Raw genomic sequence first — 18,606 nt, 5'->3', positions numbered from 1 at the left:
CATCTGTCTGCACTCCTTTTCGTCTCTTCTTTCATTCGTCTTGTGCCATAAATTGAATTGGTATTATTGACAGAACTGCTCCTAAGGTTTTAAGTGTATATCTTATGTTGATTTACTTTGGCTTTCTTGTGTGGGAGGCCAATGCAGGCAGAGGCTTTTGATGAACAACAGATGTCCCCTAAAGCCACAAATAAAGAAAGATGAGAACCTCTAATACAGACAAACAAAGAAAAAATCGAATCCATCTCTTTTTTCATCTTATCTAAATGAGGTGTGCCAAATTACTCTTTTAGGGAGAAAAATGTCTTACAGCCTTACCTCCCACTGCTTCTGAAATGCAATCAGAGAAATGTGCTACACTAGGGACACTGAGTTTGAATACCAACATTCAGCTCCTCCCTATATATTCATTATATCTGCATAATCTCAATTGGATCTAATCTTTTCTTATATAAATGCACTGTTTGTGCATCACCCGCATCATTAAAATCATTGTGTTGTTTATCTTTACATCAATTAATTCCACCTCTGTCTCCTCTCTCTGCAGACTGACTGGGGAGGCCAGAGGACTTTGCAGAGGAAGTGGACCTCGTTCCTCAAGGCTAGAATGGTGTGCTCAGTCCCAGAGTATGAGCTGCACCTCAATATCCTGCGTGACGTGTTCGTCCTGCAGGAGCGAGATGCTCGCAGCAGCATTTTTTATGGTATCTTTGGTCTGGAATGGTAAGAGCTGATTTTGACTCATTTATGCTCTACAAACATGTAGTTTGGTTTTTTTTGCATGAAAGAATATTGTGATGTATTAGATCAAACTAGAAACTAGTGATTAAGATCATTAATTCATGTATGTATGCTTGTTTCTATAAAAAACAAAACATTTTTTGTAATTTATAAATTAAAACTTCAAGTTATTATCAAATATCAACTTACAAACCCAAACATCTGAGAACATTTGTAGAATTCATGCAAAGATCCAAACTTTGAGAACAATTTTCAGAATATTTCTTGGTATAGCAAGAAGCATCAACTTCCTGAAAATAACTACTGAGAGCCAAACTCAAAGCCCTCAGCACCCATTGCATATGGGCAGCAAACAATTTTATGGCTTTGAACCATAGATGGATGTCTGAGAAGTGAAGTGACGAAGAGTGAAAAATGAATCTGCAAACTTTTTAATGGTTACCAAGGGCGCAGCTTCTCTAAGAAGTCTATGAGAAAATGTCCAGTCTTTGCTGTTAGTGTGGCCTCAGTAGACTGTTTTGTGAGAAGTCTACAGTCTCAGCTGCCCAATTCCAATCCATATTATATGCAACATGGTATTTAATTGGTGCATTATGGTCCCAACATTACTGTAAACTAAAAAAAAAGATCATCTGTCACTGTCTTTAGTTTTCTGTCAGATCTTGTATACACCTGGCAATAGCCAGAATATTTAACTTTTCTAATATTTGGTGTGACTGTGTCATTATATCTAATCAATGGTTGAGAAAAGGAACTTACTTAATTTTCCAGTATTTTTAAACCAAGCAAAAGTCTTGAACAAGAAATAGTTTCCCCAGCCTGTTTTTTTTTTTGTGTGCGGGGCTGTCACTGACATGTATTAGCTTAATGAGGTACTGTAATTGAGCTGGTCAATAATGCACATAGTTACAACTTTTAATAATCACTCAGTGGGATAAGATGGTCAGATTTAAACATCCTTTGTTTAGGACCATTTCAGGAGCTTGAGTCCAGTGAGCTGAAGCTTTAAAAATAAGGTTAAATGTAATGGAATATAGTGCAGTGTGTGTAGGAGGGGATCCCATAAATCTGAATGCTTATCTGCATTTCTCCTCTCTGAACTCAGTCAAGTAGTTTTAAAGTGGAATGTGCAGCATGTGAAAACAGAATATATCTGCAGTCAAACACTGTTTGCTCAGTGGTTTTCCTTTTTTCAGATGGCTTAATTATACAAACTTTTTTGTTTTCTGTTTATTTTGTTGTTTCTGAGCTACTTAGGTTTTACATTTAAAAAAGGTTTTAATGAATAACCTGCCAGCCTCTGAGTATCACACTAATTTACAATTTAAACACTCATTTAAACATTCAGCTCTGAAAAAAAAAATCTATTTGGAAGCAGAAAGTGAACAGATGTGAGTGTATAAAACTTGGGACTGTGCCAGTGTGTCCGCCTGTGCTTGGATGGCCAAAACTGTGTGGACACTACACTCAATAATGACCGTTATCCTGTTACTATAAGAGGTAATGCAGCCTAGCCGAGGGCACAATCTCCTAATCAGACACAAGAGATTTAGTGAGGACCAGGACTCATGTCGTGGGATAAAGTCAAACTCGCACCTTTGGGATGTTTAAGTTCATTCTAAAGATTTTGCATGAGGTTGTCAGAGCTCTGAGCAAACCATCCAAGTTCTTTTATTCCAAAAGGGGAAAATTATTTCTTTATTGCATTGTGTTGCATCAAGACGTAAAAAACAGAGAAACAAGAATGTGATATTCAGCTGGAAGTAAATGTGATGTTAATTCCTCTTTTGAGAGACCACGAGATCTATTTTATTCAGATGATGAACAAAACGATGTTTCTTCCCCAAACATGTAATTCAGAGATTAACTAATCAACCAATAATCCTTTAACACGACTCAATTAAGTCATTAAATTAAGTAAAACTGCTTGTGGTTTGTGCTTCTCTGTTTGGGGTATTTGCTGCTTTTCCCTGTGTTATGTCGTCGCATACTAAATATTGTTGGATTTTACACTGGCTGTCAGACAAATCCAGCCATTTCAAGATATCTTTTGGTGCTCTGGATCTTTTCTCTACATTCTGACACCGTCAAGATTAGATGATTGATCGTAGAAGTAATCGGCAGATTAACTGATAATGAGAAAAAAGTCATTCTTTCAAATCCTAGGTGAGTTCTTATCAACAGAAAGCCAAGCTGCGGTGAGAGCTGATGTGTGTGTGCGTGGGTGTGTGTGTGAAGATGACGACTGCCAATGGAAAATGTGATGTGATCTGAGTGTGTGTTTATGCTGATATGCAGAGTCATGCTGCATAAAACTGTCCCAGGGGTGTTTAGATTCTGATGGTGAGGATAGCATTGCAATGAGACATCTATTATCTATTTCTCCTTTGCTTCTTTCCATTTTCCCACTGCTGTAGTTTAGTGGATATCAGTGTGTGTCCTCTCATTCACTGCAGGACTGCAGTTCATTCTTTCCGTCTTTCTTGCCCTTCATTTCTTTTGTCTTTTTTTTTCCACTTTTGATCACTTTCTTTCGTTCTTTCTTTATTGCTAACTTCCTTTCTTTTTTGTCTTTTGGTGGCTTTTGGGCCGGCGCAGTGGTCGCCCTATGATAGCTGGAATAGGTTCCATCTGCCTGACAACCCTGAATAGGATAAACAGAAGATTGATGTCTAGTTTCTTTCTTCATTGGTTGCCAGCTTTCTTTCTTTGTTTCTTGTTTCTTGGTTGTTGCTTTCATGTTTTTATCTCTCTGTCTTGATTACTCTAGCTTTCCATCTTTTGTGGTTTGCAGTTTTCTAGGTGTCCTATTTAGTTGTTGGCTTTCTTACTTTTTTCTTTTTTGGTTGCGTTCATTCTGTTCTCTTACGTTCTGTTTTGTCTTTTGTTGCTTTTAATTTCTTTCTTTTGGCCATGTCCACTCTAATACGTTGAAAACGCATCTTTTTCTCTCCGTTTTGGCCTTCCGTCCACACTGAGACATTTTTGGTCAAAGAAAACTGAACTTTTTGAAAACGCTTTCCAAAGTGGATAGATTTGAAAACGCCATTTCCGCGTCGCAGTGTAAACAGCGAAACCGGAGCCTTTTCGAAAACGGTGACACATTTAAGTCATGTGACCAATTAAACTAAGATAGCGGAGGGCATTACACAGCAGTTGTTTTGTTTGCTCTCAATTTTGACTGCCCTATTAAAGATTAATATCAGTTTGTACCTGCTCCAGATAGCTTTTCTTCAAATTCTTTAAGTCTCACTCGCTTTTGCAACATTGTACTTTTGTGTTACTCACAGCAACAACTCCACCTCATTGTCAGTCCATTTAAAAAACTCGCGATGCTTTTCCTCAAAATTTTGACACGACGTGTCGAAGAGCTGGAAAGTAAATAAACGACAGACAGAAATGAGGCTGGTTGATACGCATGCGCAGTACTGGAACGTAAGGGTTTTGTGTGTGGACGCACAACTCTGTGAAAACGCATGAAAACAATAGTGTGGACGCGGAGCATTTTCAGACGTATACGCCATTTTCAAATTTATCCGGGCTAGTGTAGACATTGCCTTTCTTTCTTTCTTTCTTTCTTGCTTTCTTGCTTTCTTGCTTTCTTTCTTTCTTTCTTTCTTTCTTTCTTTCTTTCTTTCTTTCTTTCTTTCTTTCTTTGTTATTACACATGTATGAGTAGTAGTCATCACTATGCATCAGACACACATGTGTAAGAATGACTAATCCCCTGAGGTGTACTTCCTGGTAGTTTCAAGACACATTCTGGTCTCAGTTCGCTCTTATTTTCCTCACTTTGATGCTTTTGAAGACTCTGATGACTACACAATGGCCTAAAGAGTGTGACATAGACATTTTCCATCCATTACTAATCTCACCTTTAGGGCTCAAGGTTAAGGTTTACCATGCAACTAATCAACTAATCACTCATACTGTTGGACAAAGTCTTTTTCTTCTTCTTTTTCCTCACAGCTGCAGGACCAAAACCACAAATAGGTTGTTTTATTTATGACTCACAAGGAGTGGGTATTTTTGCACTGTATGCTAGTGTTGAAAACGCATCCCTCTGGAAGAGATAAAGGGGTAAAATTACACACCTGTCAGTGACGTCACTCCCACATGCCAATGTGAAAAGGAAAAAACCCACCATAATACCCACAGTTTTCATAGAATAAAGAGTCAGCTAGTTAACCTTTTGCCTGTCAGTGAGGCCTGATGATCTGTGATGCTTCTGAAATTCAATCCAGCCGTTTTTCAACTTTGAGTCATTAATCCTGAGTGTGTCCCCTGGACATGTCTTTGGGGTATTGGGGATTGTGTTACAGGAAGAATATCAAAGCGTCTGCTATCTGCCAGTACGCCTTCTCAGATGTGCAGAAGGTTTTCGAAGGGCCGTACATGGAGGTGCAAGACTCAAAATGGAGGGAGTACACAGGAAAAGTCCCAGATCCAAGACCCGGCTCTGTAAGTTTTAAAGCATTAACCTTCTCTCCACCATCATCAGTGATTGTTATGTTCTGTATTTTTAGTCATTTTTTCTGTCTGTATCTTCAGTGTATAACAGATCTGCACAGGTCCCAGAACATCAACTCGTCTCGAGATCTCCCAGACAATGTCCTCACCTTCGCCAGAAGGCACCCGCTGATGGCCAAACAGGTGCACCCAATAGGTGTGCGCCCCCTCATGTTCAAAAGAAGTGTCAACTATGTCAAGATAGCAGTGCACAAAGAGCCGGCACTGGATGGAAATATTTACACTGTTCTGTTTTTGGGAACTGGTGAGTTTCATACAAGAAATCCAATGAAATGACCAAATAAACACCATATCTGCATTTAGCAGTGCCATGAAATAACAATACACCGCATTCCAAATTATTATGCAAATTGTGTTTAAGTGTCATAAAGATGAAATAAGTTGTTTTTCAATTAAACCCATGGATGGAATAAAGATAAAGATAAAGGCCCCAGGGCAGCTGTGGCTACAACTGTAGCTTGCCTTCACCAGTGTATGAATGTGAAAGTGAATGAATAGTGGTATTGTAAAGCGCTTTGAGGGGTCCGGAAAAGCGCTATATAAATGCAATCCATTATTATTATTATTATTATTATGAAGGTTTCCGCCAGACAAATACATCAGATTAAGAGAGCAGCTGCTAAAAGGCCATTACAAAGCAGCAAACACATATTTGAAGCTGCTGGTGCCTGTGGAGCCCGGCGAACATCAAGGTGTAGGATCCTCCATAGATTTGCAGTTGTGCATAAACCTTCTATTCGGCCACCCCTAACCAATGCTCACAAGCAGAAACGGCTGTGGTGGGCCCAGAACTCATGAAGACTAATTTTCAAACAGTCTTGTTCACTGATGGATGCAGTGGTGGATGGTTGGTGGACGGCCACCATATCCCAACAAGGCTGCATCGTCAGCAAGGAGGTGGTGGAGTCATGTTTTGAGCCAGTATGTGGAGTTTCTGACTGACCGCTTTCTTCCATGGTAGAAAGAGAAGAACTGTGCCTTCTGCAACACAACCGTCTTCATGCAAGACAATGCACCATCTCATGCTACAAGGAATACCTCTGCATCATTGGCTGCTATCTGTGTAAAAGGAGAGGAACTCATGGTGAAATAGTGGTGGAACTAGAAATGGAGACTATAAAGCAATCAGCATAGCGTTTACCGAGGTATTAAATCAAGTGAAAACTAGGGTCAATCTTTTTATTATCAGTGGATTTTGCCCCTGCTAGTCTTTAGAAAGAATTGTCACTAGCATGAGTTTCAGACTGAGTGGCTACATCAGTCTTGTTCATACAGCCAGCATTTTGTTATATTCACATCTCAGTTTAACTCAACAAGGTTTTCTCTGTTGTTGCAGATGACGGCTGGCTGCATAGAGCTGTGGACATCGATGGAGAAATGCATATCATAGAAGAGCTGCAGCTGTTTGATGAACCACAGCCCATAGAGAGCCTGGTCATCTCCTCAGCTCTGGTAGGTTTAAATATATCTACAGTAAAACTGTACGTTAACAGAATAAGGATTTATATCTAAATGAAAATGGGCAACCTTTGCGCCTAAATCCCTGTCATACCCCAAAAAGGTTGTGGAACTCTTCCCTTCTCCACCGATGAATAACTGATGATTAAAGAACAAATACACTGTCTATACTGAAGGGCATTACAATATTTAACATGAGGAAAAAATCTTCCAAATATGCTCCTGTTTTACAGAGGAGTGTCTATGTTGGGTCGCACTCTGGAGTCGTGCAGGTACCGATGTCAGCCTGCAAGAGGTACACTTCCTGTTATGACTGTGTGTTCGCCAGAGACCCCTTCTGCGGCTGGGATGGGAAAGTGTGTGTGGAAATATCTTCACGTGCACAAAAGTAAGGGCACATGCACTCAAAAAAAAGAATATTTCCAGTAAGGACACAGACTCAATGTATTTTAGTGTCACACACATGCATAATTACACAATGCATGCAAAAAAAAATGGGGTTACAGAGATCTGGCAGAAAACAAACAAGATACATTTGCTTTGCTCTTCCATAGATCCTGAATCTATACTTCCCTAAACCTTCTCCACAGTTCCACCTGCTCTGTAGTCTCCGATTTTTCCTAATTTTGTCATATTCTGTTAACTCTATATCTATTTTTTTACATGAGCTGAAAAATTGAGCATAAAATGTACTTTTTATTTAGATTTTATTTATTTTTTTCTAATGTAACTGTTAAATAATGTGGTGAACTGCTCATAACTGATGGCATGTTGATTTAACATAACATTACCATCAAGCCCTCTGGAAAAATTACAGGAGATTAGGGAGAGGTGAATAAGATGATTAACTTTTTGTGCTGTACATTTTTGCATTACATGACCTTTTTTAGCTTATGTTTATTTCTTCCTTCTGGGCCAAACAATACCAGAGCACAGTTAATTATTTATACAGCTTCTGTATCCCTCCAACAAATCTTCTATGAAAGCAGGTCTAAGACAATGTAGTTGACCTGGATTTTTCTCATCAGCTCTGTTCAGCTCAGCAGGAGCTTCGCACATAATGGGAAGTTTTGAATTTCAAGTACGCACACACACAAAAAAAGCCCCCACCCATTTGGATATGATTTCAATCTTTATGTCTCATGTAGCTCTGCATGTAGAACGGAAAAACAAACAGGGTGGAAGTGAGTGAAATCGTGTCTTTCCTCTTTCAGTAACATTTTACTTTACATATCGCCATCTGAAATATTTACATGAGAGAAACTGGTACAACTGGTACAACACAATAATTAAAACTTTGAGAGTATTTTGTCAATATTAAATAAATGCTAATGTACACTCACCAAACCTTTATGAGGAACACCTTGTTAGTACCATTTGGACCCCGTTTGCATTCAGAGCTGCCTTAACTCTCCGTGGGATATATGCCAATAAAATATCCCCCACATTACACCACCAGCAGCCTGAGCTGTTGATATAAGGCAGAATGGATGTGTGCCTTCATGTTCTTTACTCCAAACTCTGATCCTATGAGTTCTAGTCGTTTTCTATTCTTAGCTATCAGGAGTAGCACCTGGCGTGGTCTTCTGTTGCTGTAGCCCGACTACTTTAAGGTTTAACGAGTTGTGCATTAGATACTCTTCCACATTCCTTAATCGTAATGAGTGATTATTTGAGTTACTCTTGTTATCCTGTCAGCTCGAAGAAGTCTGGTTATTCTCTTTTGACCTTTGACTTGAACAAGGAATTTTCTCCCAGAAAATATTTTCTCTTTTTTGGCTCATTCTCTGTTAACTCTAGGGATGTTTGTGTGGGAAAATCCCTGTAGATCACCAGTTTTTGAAGTACTCAGACCATCCAACCTGGCACCAACAACCATGCAACATTCAATGTGCCTTAAATGAGCTTTCTTCCCCATTCCGATGCCCAGTTTGAACTTTAGCAGGTCAACTTGACCGTGTCCACAGGCTTAAATGTGCTGCATTGCTGCCACTTTACTGGAGATGGAGCTAATACTGTATGATATCACTAATCAGTTTTACAGGACTGTCAAACCATCCAGGTGTATCCTATCTGTTGCCCAGCATCAGGTGTAATAGGCTTCAGGACATGCAGGTCTATGCAAAAATTGCTAAGTTAGATTCCTCCTTTGTTTACTAGGAGCTTACCTGGATTTTGTAAATTAATTCCAGTGGAAAAAAAAGTGCACGTGGTACATGACAGTAAACAGGCATGCTTGTGTTCACTCTTTGCACTGGGGACTGTTTGTGCCTCTCTTCATTAACTCTGCATGACTGAGTAGCAGACATCTTAATCTCCATTACTGCAGCAGACACTTCGGCCCTCCCCGTGGATTTGTTTTATACTTTGGCTGCTGCATCACATCCAAAGAAAGTAGCAAAAAGATTTGGATGGTAATGCTTCCTTCTTAAAGCTTATTAAGTTACAATATCCATATTATTTCTTTGAAAAACATTTTGTTATAGTAATCCTTCTATAAAGGAGGAGATGGGGAATTTATCCCTAGTACTAATCCACAGTGGGCTGCATAAAAAAAGCATTTAGGTATCCTCCTCTTATTGCTGGGAACCCAAGCTATCTCAAGTTTATTTCTTTTTATGATATTAAGGCTTTGCTGCAGAAATGGCTCAATATTTGCAGCTTTCAGGTAGTTTTGTGTCGAAATCTTGATTGGAGAAATCTTCTTTATGATATGACAATCACGTTTCTGTTTATCACAGTTTTGCTGCATTTTTATACCTCGCTGTTATTTATGCTCTCAGAAGACACTCGCTTTTTACTCTAACGCTTATCTCTTAGTTTAATGAAGGTTAAATGCAAATTTTTCCTAATTACTATTGCAGGTCGAACCTAACCCAGGATATCTTGAGAGGGGTCAGGGGCTGCAAGGAGAATTCAGGAAATGGTACGTGTTGCTTCACACATTCACGTGCACTTCATTTCTACACTGTAAATCCATTATACCACAGCGTCTTTGTTCATTTTTAAAAAAGGTTAGTTCTTCATTTTACCTTACCATCCTTCCCACTTGGTAAGTTTTTCTGACTCTCTCACAGATGATGGGGTTAAAAAATCTTCCTTCCATCTTCCTTCTCTGCCAGAAAACTAAAGCTTTTAGTATCTATTAAGGGATTTTATTAGGTGTATGTTCCCTACCCATCCCCCAGGTCCCAGCTTACACATTTTAATCAGTTCCTCTCTTGCTGGAGGTCAGACAGGCCTGCTGGCTGCACTGCAGAGCTCGCTACATTTAAAGCAGCTTATGAAATGTGATGGAAAGCGATGCTGGTGCTGTACACGTTGCTCACCTTCACTTTTAAATTGTAACCTTGGTGACCCGACATCTTGTATATTCATTGCTCTGTCTTCCTGCATTTGTGTCACACTGTTTCTCACGTTCTCACGTTCTCACGTTCCACTAGTCTTCTTCTGTCTTTTTCACTTCACTTTTCTTTTTAACTCCATCTCATGTCTCTTGTCCTCTTGTTTTTATCCTCAGTGGTCCATCGGAGGCGTTCTGTGATGTCGGGTGACGACGTGCTACTCCAGTGTGAACTACGCTCCAACCTGGCAACTCCACGCTGGACGCTAAACGGCAGGGAGCTCCAGGGATACGACCTCAATTCGGGCTATCGGATCGGCACAGATGGCCTCCTGATAATCGGAGCTCGCACCCAGCAGAGCGGCATTTACCGCTGCTTTGCTCTCGAGAACTCAGTCTCAGTTCTGGTCTATCTCTACACAGTAAGGGTTCACACAGAGCCGTACTTCCCTGTGGAACCCACAGCCACAACTAACCCCACTACAATTTCCAGCCCGACTGTTTTCTCTACCGGCAGCCCCACTGAGCAGCCCTTGCCCTCGCCTCCTGCCCCACTTCCTTCAAGACCTGAGTTTCAGACCTACAGACACATGGAGGCCGTGTACATCTCTCTGGTGGCGGTTCTCGGTGGGCTTTGCTTGGTTTTGACTGTGGTCCTTCTTTATGTAAGCTTCTGCACTAGACGAGCCTCTCAGGATCGGAAGTTCTCCCAGCAAGGTCTCCAAGTCCTAGGTGCCTCTGAGAGAAAAAGGAGCTCCCACCTTGAACTTAAAACCATCTCAAGCCACTGCAATGGCCGTCAGGGTCGTCGGTCCATCTCAGTGCCGAGCTTTGGGGACCTGGGTGATGGCTTCCTCCAGATAGTGCCAGGTGAAGGCCAGATGTCTCCAGCTAAAACACCTCCTCCGGCTCCTCCTCTTCCCATGCCACCCCCGCTTCCCAACATGGACTATGCCAACGGGCTCTCGGCCACTCTGCCCAGCGTGCTGAGGAAGATGAACGGAAACAGCTACATGCTGCTGAGGCAGGCCGACCCTGACGGTATGTCCCCGCTCTACCATTCCTTCACAGAGGAGCTCAACAGGATCCTGGAGAAAAGGAAACACACACAACTGGACTTGCAACCCGATGAGAGTTCCATCTAGGACACCCCTCTTATGCTTCATCCCACTGTTATTTATTTTTACCCTAGAGGTGATCCGTACTTGTGGGGAAAAATGACTATTTTATGAAGTGCTGCTCTTAATTGCACAGAGTACCTGCAGGTCATGTCATAACTTGGTCAGAAATATTCAGCCTGTTGTGTCTTCGGTGACAAATGGCCCAGGATTTCACTAATCAGAGACTGCTAAAATGTGGAGCTGTGAAAAATTGCTACAACCAAGGAGCTTAAAGATGATACCTAAAGTGCAGACTCTCTGGAAGTTTCTGAAAGATGGCAGTCAGACGACAAAAAAGCCAATGTTACAAAATAGGACATGGATACAAAAACTAAATTAGGCCAGGAGGTGATCAAGCATTTCCGAGACTGTGGAGAGATTTAAGAAGTTTTATAACCATGTAATATTAGGTATCTGTGGAGCTTAAAGTGATAGTTCATCCAAACATGCTAAGCATTAGGCTATTTTGTATAAATTAAAAACATGGCCTAAGAACAGTAGCACCTAATGTGCTTACAGCTTTACCACCCAGTCCTGTGTATGAAGATGCACCTTTTTGTTGCTTGTGACTGTGTTTGTGGACTGGTATTATCACAAACTGCACAGTGAGCCTTTCTATGAGGTAAAAGAAGCTTTTTCAAGTGGCTTTTTTGAGAAGTCCTAAAAACATATCGATGAGGAAGATTACAAAACGGCAAATGAAACAATCCATGCTCTTAGGATGAACAAGGTCATCATGGCTTAAGTAAGGAGGCATCCATGCCCCCTCTCGTCTTTTTTAAATTTTTATAAATGCACTAACCTACCAAACTAAAGACTAATAAAAGACCTATGTGGTGTGAAGGTAAAGTTCTGTGTATGCCCAGCAAAATAAAAAGCTACAAGAGATTTAAATTTGACCAATCTCTCCTTCAAGAATATCGCTTTAGGAAGCATTACAGCACTTTGAATGTGGCTGTTACTTTTAGGTTGCTGCTTGGAAGTCCCATTATACCCTCTTGCAGCTCTGGTTCTGTGATGTGTGGTGTCGAAACTGGAACCGATCATCTTGGATTTTTTTAGGAGAAGAGGATAATGTCAGAGGCAATCAAATCTGGCATGTGTGGCAGGTGTTTAGCACGGATTTTGTTGCTGTGGCTAAAAAAAAAAGATTTTCTATAGACTGTTTAGATGGTTCATACCAGATGTCATCTCTCACATGCTTCAGGAGGTTAAAGTAAATATCAGTGTTGGAAAACTCTCCCTGAGAAATGACTAAACATTGAAAAACCCCACAAATGTCTCCTGGCAGCACCACCTTTGTGCTTGGACACTGTGGACTCTTCCAGCGAAAGCTACTCTTTGGATTCTGGATGTAACCAAAGACCAAGTTTGCATCAACAGTAATCAGCTGGATCACACAGCAGCTGATGTTTGCTGCTCTGTGAAATTCTAGATACAAAAGTGCAAGCGTTCATAACGGGACTTTTGGAGGAGCGTGCTAAAAATAGCTACCCTGGAATTGATCCAGATGTGCACAACAAGATGACCTTGAAGGGGAGATTAGCCTAATTAAATCAAGTTTAAATTTAGATTTATATTGATTGAGATGAGCAGCAAGCCTTGTATATTTTTAAACTGGCTTGAAAGGAGGTAGAGTATTAATCCATATTTTCACAAAATTAATTGTTTGTGTAAAATATTGAGCATATGGAAAAATGAGTGAAAGCTGAGCACACAAAGCTCCAGGAATGGGTTTTGAGTGGCTTGTCATGTTTCAAACCACTTTTTCTATGATGCATGTCCTTTGCAGAGATGTAACGAATGATTATTTTCCTATGATTTCTCACTTTAGGATCTGAAAGCTGTGAATGTTTGGCATTTTTGCTCGATAAACAACATTTATCTTCTCTGTTAAGCCGTCGGCCACAATCATTATAATAACTAAAATGTTGACTTTAGTAAAAGTATCACTTTAAGAATCCAGTTTTGATACAGCACACTAGAGCACAGATTTTAAGACAAGTCTTACATTTTAGTGTATTTATTTAAGCCACTTTCCCCCCTTGATTTTTCCTCATGTAAATAGCAATAAATATACGCCACTGTTGCAACCGTTAGTAGCATAGTGTGCTGTGCCAGTGCCAATGGAAAAACCTGTAGCAAACTTGGAACTATTTTTTTCCCTGTAGTATTTCTATTTTTAGCCTCTCTGTGGGAAAAGAGATAAAACTTTATGAAAGTAAACATGCAGTCTATTAAAGGAGCAGTCAGCGTGGTGGTCAGATTGATTGGCTTTTGCTGTAGATCACAGACTGGCTTCAGGGTTGTGGAGGCGAACCGGGAACCACAAACTGATGAAATCCTATAAAGAAAGTTTTTAGATGCTGTTTTATATTTATATTTAAGGCCTGTTTTCTGAATAACATTGACTGTTTTACTTTCTCTCAAAACATCAAGAACATGGTTTCATACAAAAACAGGTGAAAAAACAAACAGAAATCACATGGATTTCTACAGCAAAAATTAAAAAAAGTTCTAGTCATCTATCTCTTAAAACAACGCTGAGAGCCAGGCTTACATTTGTCCTCTGCTTTGCTAAAGCTGCACGTGGCAAGTTGCCAAACCCAAGTGGAGAAGACCTTCACACATGCAGCCCACAAAAGCATCCTCAGTGTTTACCTGACATTAGTGCAATGCCAAAACAACAAGAACTGCAGCCTTCACTGTATTTCCTCAACAAGGTGAACAACGCTATGATTAAATGCTACGTGTATATCTTACGGGGAAGTGACTGAAATGAATCTCTGAGCTTTTTGTAAACGTGTCACGGCCAGTGGTAAATAAAGATCCGTCTTTGCTGCAAAGTGTTGAATCAGCTCTCGTAGCTTCAGCACAAGCAGCGGCCCTCTCTGGTGGCTCTCATTGTTTATCTGTCAGACAGCGAGAGCCGTGTTTGGCTCACCTCCACGAGGGGAGGACAGCAGCTTCTTGTCTGTTTGCATGCCTCGCTGTCATCTCTGCAGGTACATCCAGCCACAAAACATTTGACCTGCGTGTCCTGGTTAGTCATGCAGGAAACAGATGGCGATACTAGTAGACAGGAGATGTTTTGCACTTGCAGGTCTTCTCGTGGCATCATGGATTTTTCATTCTTTTTTTTTGCTGAGGATAATATAGTCCAGGCAGTCCACTCTATGCAAATAGAGGTAGAAGAAATTCTCTGTGACTAAAGAACCACATTAATTCAATCAAATCAAAGCACTTAACTGATTGCATGCTTGCATATTATTAAGCTGGTCTTTTAAAACTATGCACTACAGATTTTTTGGCAATCCATGTGCACCCAGCCACATCATGATTATTGCTTAAGAGAAACTCTGCAAAAGTGCGCATGTTATATTCCCCAGGAAGTCTGTGGCATCTGGGGAAGCGACAGAAGAAGTCTCTGGGTGATTCAGGAACAAAACAACATTTTTTTTTAAATTAAGTAAAGTCAGAACCATGGCCAAGCTGCTATCGCCACATAAAAGTAAAAAGAATGCGACAAAATTTAGTAGCCTGTAACTAAAAGGGAAATTAATCAAATAGCTGGCAAACTGCACGCACAAATCTCCATGAGCTCATACACTGCAAACAGAAATACACTAAAAGACTGAGGTTCTCCTCTCCCCCTGCCTCTGCTTAAATACTCCCAGGCTTAATTGCTGAGTGGATTCAGCTGCAAAGGGCGGTGCATACGTTTGGAGAGAGCGTAAAACACACAGACAGACACACAGACAGGCAAAAGCTTCAGTGTGCTTTTATTACAGTACATAGCATCATTATGTGACAGCACAAATAAGCTGTTCTAAATGGGCATATTTGTATTTAGTATCAGATCAGTACCACTATGATCCAAACTTTGATCTGACTGTTTTTTTGTACTTTAGTGTCAGCGTTAAAGGCTTTTCAGTTTACTAAACACTGAGTATAGTGTGTTTGTCAAGGTTTTTGCCAGAAGCCACAAGTCCATTTTTACTGTATCCTAGTAAAATAATAATCTTGTTACACCCTGTATCCATAAGCAATGCAGTGGACAAATTTAAAGCTTACAATGACCTGCTTTTATATATTTTAAATGCCATATATATGGTTTTAAACTACAGTATGTGGTAAAAACCTGAACTTAAAGTTCTTGCTTCATACTTTCTCCCAAACTTTGCCACTTCATCTTCTTCATCTCCCGTTTCTGATCAGCCCTTTATAAAAAAGCAAAAAAACAAACCACTCCACATGTTTTGATCATAATCTTCTGTCCTCAACTCTTTCCATCTCTGCTGCCTCTTTTATTACCACTGCTCATTACTTCTACATGGCAGCATCATCTGTAACCCTCGCCGCTCACATTCACACTCGCTTCTCAAGGACCCGGCTGAATTTCCAAATGGTCACAGTGGCCTCTAATCAATTAAAGCCGGCTTTTAAAAGAGCACTCGAGTTTGTGTTTTTGAATATGTGGGAATTCAAGTAACAATTGGATTTTCTGTAGCAGTTTAAGACGCTGTTATGTTATGAAGCTCTCAATCCGACAGCTTAAGCATTCAAAGGGTTGTTTTATGTTTCCCTTGTTAGCTTGTATAGTTTCAAATAATGACAAGCTCAAGCTTCAGACTGCTATTTACATTTACTTTCTGACAGTTTCCGACTCTTAGATCTATATGATGTCAGACAGGGCTGATAACCCTAATATGGCATCTCATGTACAGAAGCTCCACCCACCTGCTGCTAGTCAATCAATCAGAGGGCAGCTGGCTTAAAGAGAGAGGCTAAAACAACTTGTTTCCAGACAAGACAAGACAGGCCCAGCATAAGACAAGTAGGATAATTTTAGACTCTGGTTTATGCAAAGGTACTGGAAGTTGCATAATAGGCCCACGGTATATATTTAAATCAAAATTGTACAGTGTAAAATGTTTTTGTTTTATTTTTTTGCTGGTTAACATTTAATTTCAATAAAATGTGTAAAATAATTGCAGCTTCTACTGTGTTCAACATGTTTGTGTTATATAGAATTTTTTCTTGTAAATGTCTGGGTATTACTGAACATAGTGGAAGTTTCACCTGAATCTAAGGTCATTACTGCTGCTATTTCACTGTCATTCAAGGGCAATTCGTTTACAATAAACACTCTATTCTGTACTATGGACTTAAACTTAATTAGTTAACACGTTGGCTGCTTTGCGTTCACATGAAATTGTTTTGGTTTTTTGGTTTTGTTTTGTTTTTTGCTAATTCCATAGCAAAAATTATCCTGCTGTTTATGTAGATGTACTTTCTTCTTTGTGTCGGGCCTAAACAGTTCACAGCTTGCACTATACTTTCTTATGTGCTTTGTTAAAAATCATGCATACTAAAACCCCTGTAAACTGTGACACTTTGATTCAAGCTGGTTCTGTATTATTTTTGATGTAGATAATGAACTTCTCTTTGTTGTCTTATCAGATTATACCTGGCCAAAGTGATATCTCATGTCTTATTTATTTCATGTCATTCAATTTCCTCTGGCGTTCATGTAGCTTAAAAAAGTGTTTGGATGACCTTTAGCTTGGGGGAAAAAAGGTTCATTGTCAACAGCCCTGAGAGGAAGTCATGAAACAACATGCAAAATATGTTCTCACTCGGTTCTTCTCTCAAGATACCTGGTTGTTTTTAGCTTGTGGCGAGTAGCAAGGCCACTGTCCTCCACAGGGAATGAACCCCACTCCACCCCATAGTCATTTATATGAGCCAGAGGTATAACATAGACTCAGGGTACAGAGGAGGGGGGTAAAAATTACCATTTTTAGAGCAGCATTCACAGCTGTAACTAAGCAACAACAACTTTATTTAGTGTCCTTGCGCAGGTCAAGCTGTGCCATTTCCCATCAGGGATGGCGGGCGTGATGAGAGAACAGCAGCTGCGATATCTGTAATTGGTGTCGGAGATAAATTAAAAATACAGGAAATGAGAATAGTATGGAGGACTGTAAGTGCCAAAATTACTTACACACACACACAAATATAGCAGTGGCTTTCAGATGCTGGAAATGAGGTTGGAGACTCAACCTCATCAAGCTAACTGACCAGAGATCAGTGGAAACACAAAGAAAGAAATGCTTCATCTTATACTCATGTGATGATTAAAAGCTTGGATGGGTTGATAAAGGGGTTTGGAATCTTAAAACTGGCTGTTGCAGACTTTAACATGGGAATGGCGGAATACATTTATCTGTTTTGGATAAAAATGAAGACTTTATTCTACGAAACAGGCAATGCCCCTTTTTAAATCTGAAATTTACTGATGAAAAGTTTGGAGGTTTAAAGTTAGACACTTTTATTCCAAGTGCAGCCTCCGTGTCTGAGTCTAATTTAACACTGGAATGCTAATTAGAAAAGATACGTGGGAGAAAGTGAGCGAAATGAACAGCAACATCTTCCTGCATCTCATCAGCATCCTTTGCAGTCATGTCACTCTCCCGCTCCACATAAACAGTCACATTGCCTAACCATTTCCCGTGGCCGGGGTTATAAAGTATACCATTCGCCTGCTGCACTCTTCACGTTGGCTTCATGCGAAGACTTATTTGTATTCGTCCGATGGTTTCCACTTGGTTGTATTTGTTTTTTGGAGAGCAACACTGGGGGGTGAACCCTGAATGCCTTTTGCAGTCAAAAATGATGAATTCAGTAGAAGAACTGCAAAGAAAGCAACCAGTAGTTGTGCCAAAATTCAACGCCTTGTTGAATTTGAACAAATCACCCGCTGGACGAGTGTTAAATTTTCTGTTCCTGTTACAGAGGACAGCTCACACTGAAGGTTAAAGGCTGTCCCTCAGGCAATCACACAACCATCTGTCATGTTCATTTAAGCTGTGGGATATTTAAGGACACCTTCAAATCTTGTCAGTATTAAGCCGTGAAAACATTTACATTCACCCTGGAGTACAACTTAAAAAACATGTAATTCTTCTTAAGTTTTTACACTGAGCGATGCAGACAGCACAACGGCTGTGCTACTTCTTCTTCTCTCGGTGTGCTGAAACCCACCTCTAAAGAAAATCTGTATTTAAACATCAACATCTGAAAGTTGTTGGGTTTTTTTATTTCAAAGTTCCATCTGCGGCACTTATTACACAAATCTTTAAATAACCTTGAGATTTAAAAACAGTTATCTGCTCTTTAGTATGCCCGCTGACAAAGCTCTGGTGGATCCATTTAAAGTCTATTCAAATGTGGCATTTAGAGCTGGAACTGTGAGCATTTTTCCTTCAAGTGGGCTCTGCTGCAAACAGAAGGAGATGGTTAAAAAAAAAAATTAAACAACAGTGTGGTATTATCCAGGAAAACAAATCAAAAGGAAGCCGATGCAGAAAC

The 18,606-nt window shown here is 40.1% G+C and overlaps 1 protein-coding gene across 1 annotated transcript in view; it reads left to right on the top strand.

Moving 5' to 3' along the window:
• sema4gb (sema domain, immunoglobulin domain (Ig), transmembrane domain (TM) and short cytoplasmic domain, (semaphorin) 4Gb) overlaps positions 1 to 16,183 on the top strand; it is a 54,343-nt gene extending 38,160 nt beyond the window's left edge. The window contains exons 9-15 of the mRNA XM_026178181.1: positions 548 to 723; positions 5,064 to 5,202; positions 5,293 to 5,515; positions 6,608 to 6,723; positions 6,963 to 7,117; positions 9,594 to 9,655; positions 10,250 to 16,183. Coding sequence (XP_026033966.1) covers positions 548 to 723; positions 5,064 to 5,202; positions 5,293 to 5,515; positions 6,608 to 6,723; positions 6,963 to 7,117; positions 9,594 to 9,655; positions 10,250 to 11,217 — 1,839 coding nt within the window. The 3' untranslated portion in view covers positions 11,218 to 16,183. The remainder of the gene's footprint in view (positions 1 to 547; positions 724 to 5,063; positions 5,203 to 5,292; positions 5,516 to 6,607; positions 6,724 to 6,962; positions 7,118 to 9,593; positions 9,656 to 10,249) is intronic.
• The last annotated feature ends 2,423 nt before the right edge of the window (positions 16,184 to 18,606 follow it).

The sequence above is a fragment of the Astatotilapia calliptera genome, chromosome 8 (genome assembly GCF_900246225.1).
Source record: "Astatotilapia calliptera chromosome 8, fAstCal1.2, whole genome shotgun sequence".
In the NCBI taxonomy this organism is placed as follows: domain Eukaryota; kingdom Metazoa; phylum Chordata; class Actinopteri; order Cichliformes; family Cichlidae; genus Astatotilapia; species Astatotilapia calliptera.
This window is presented reverse-complemented; position numbering and strand designations above follow the sequence as displayed.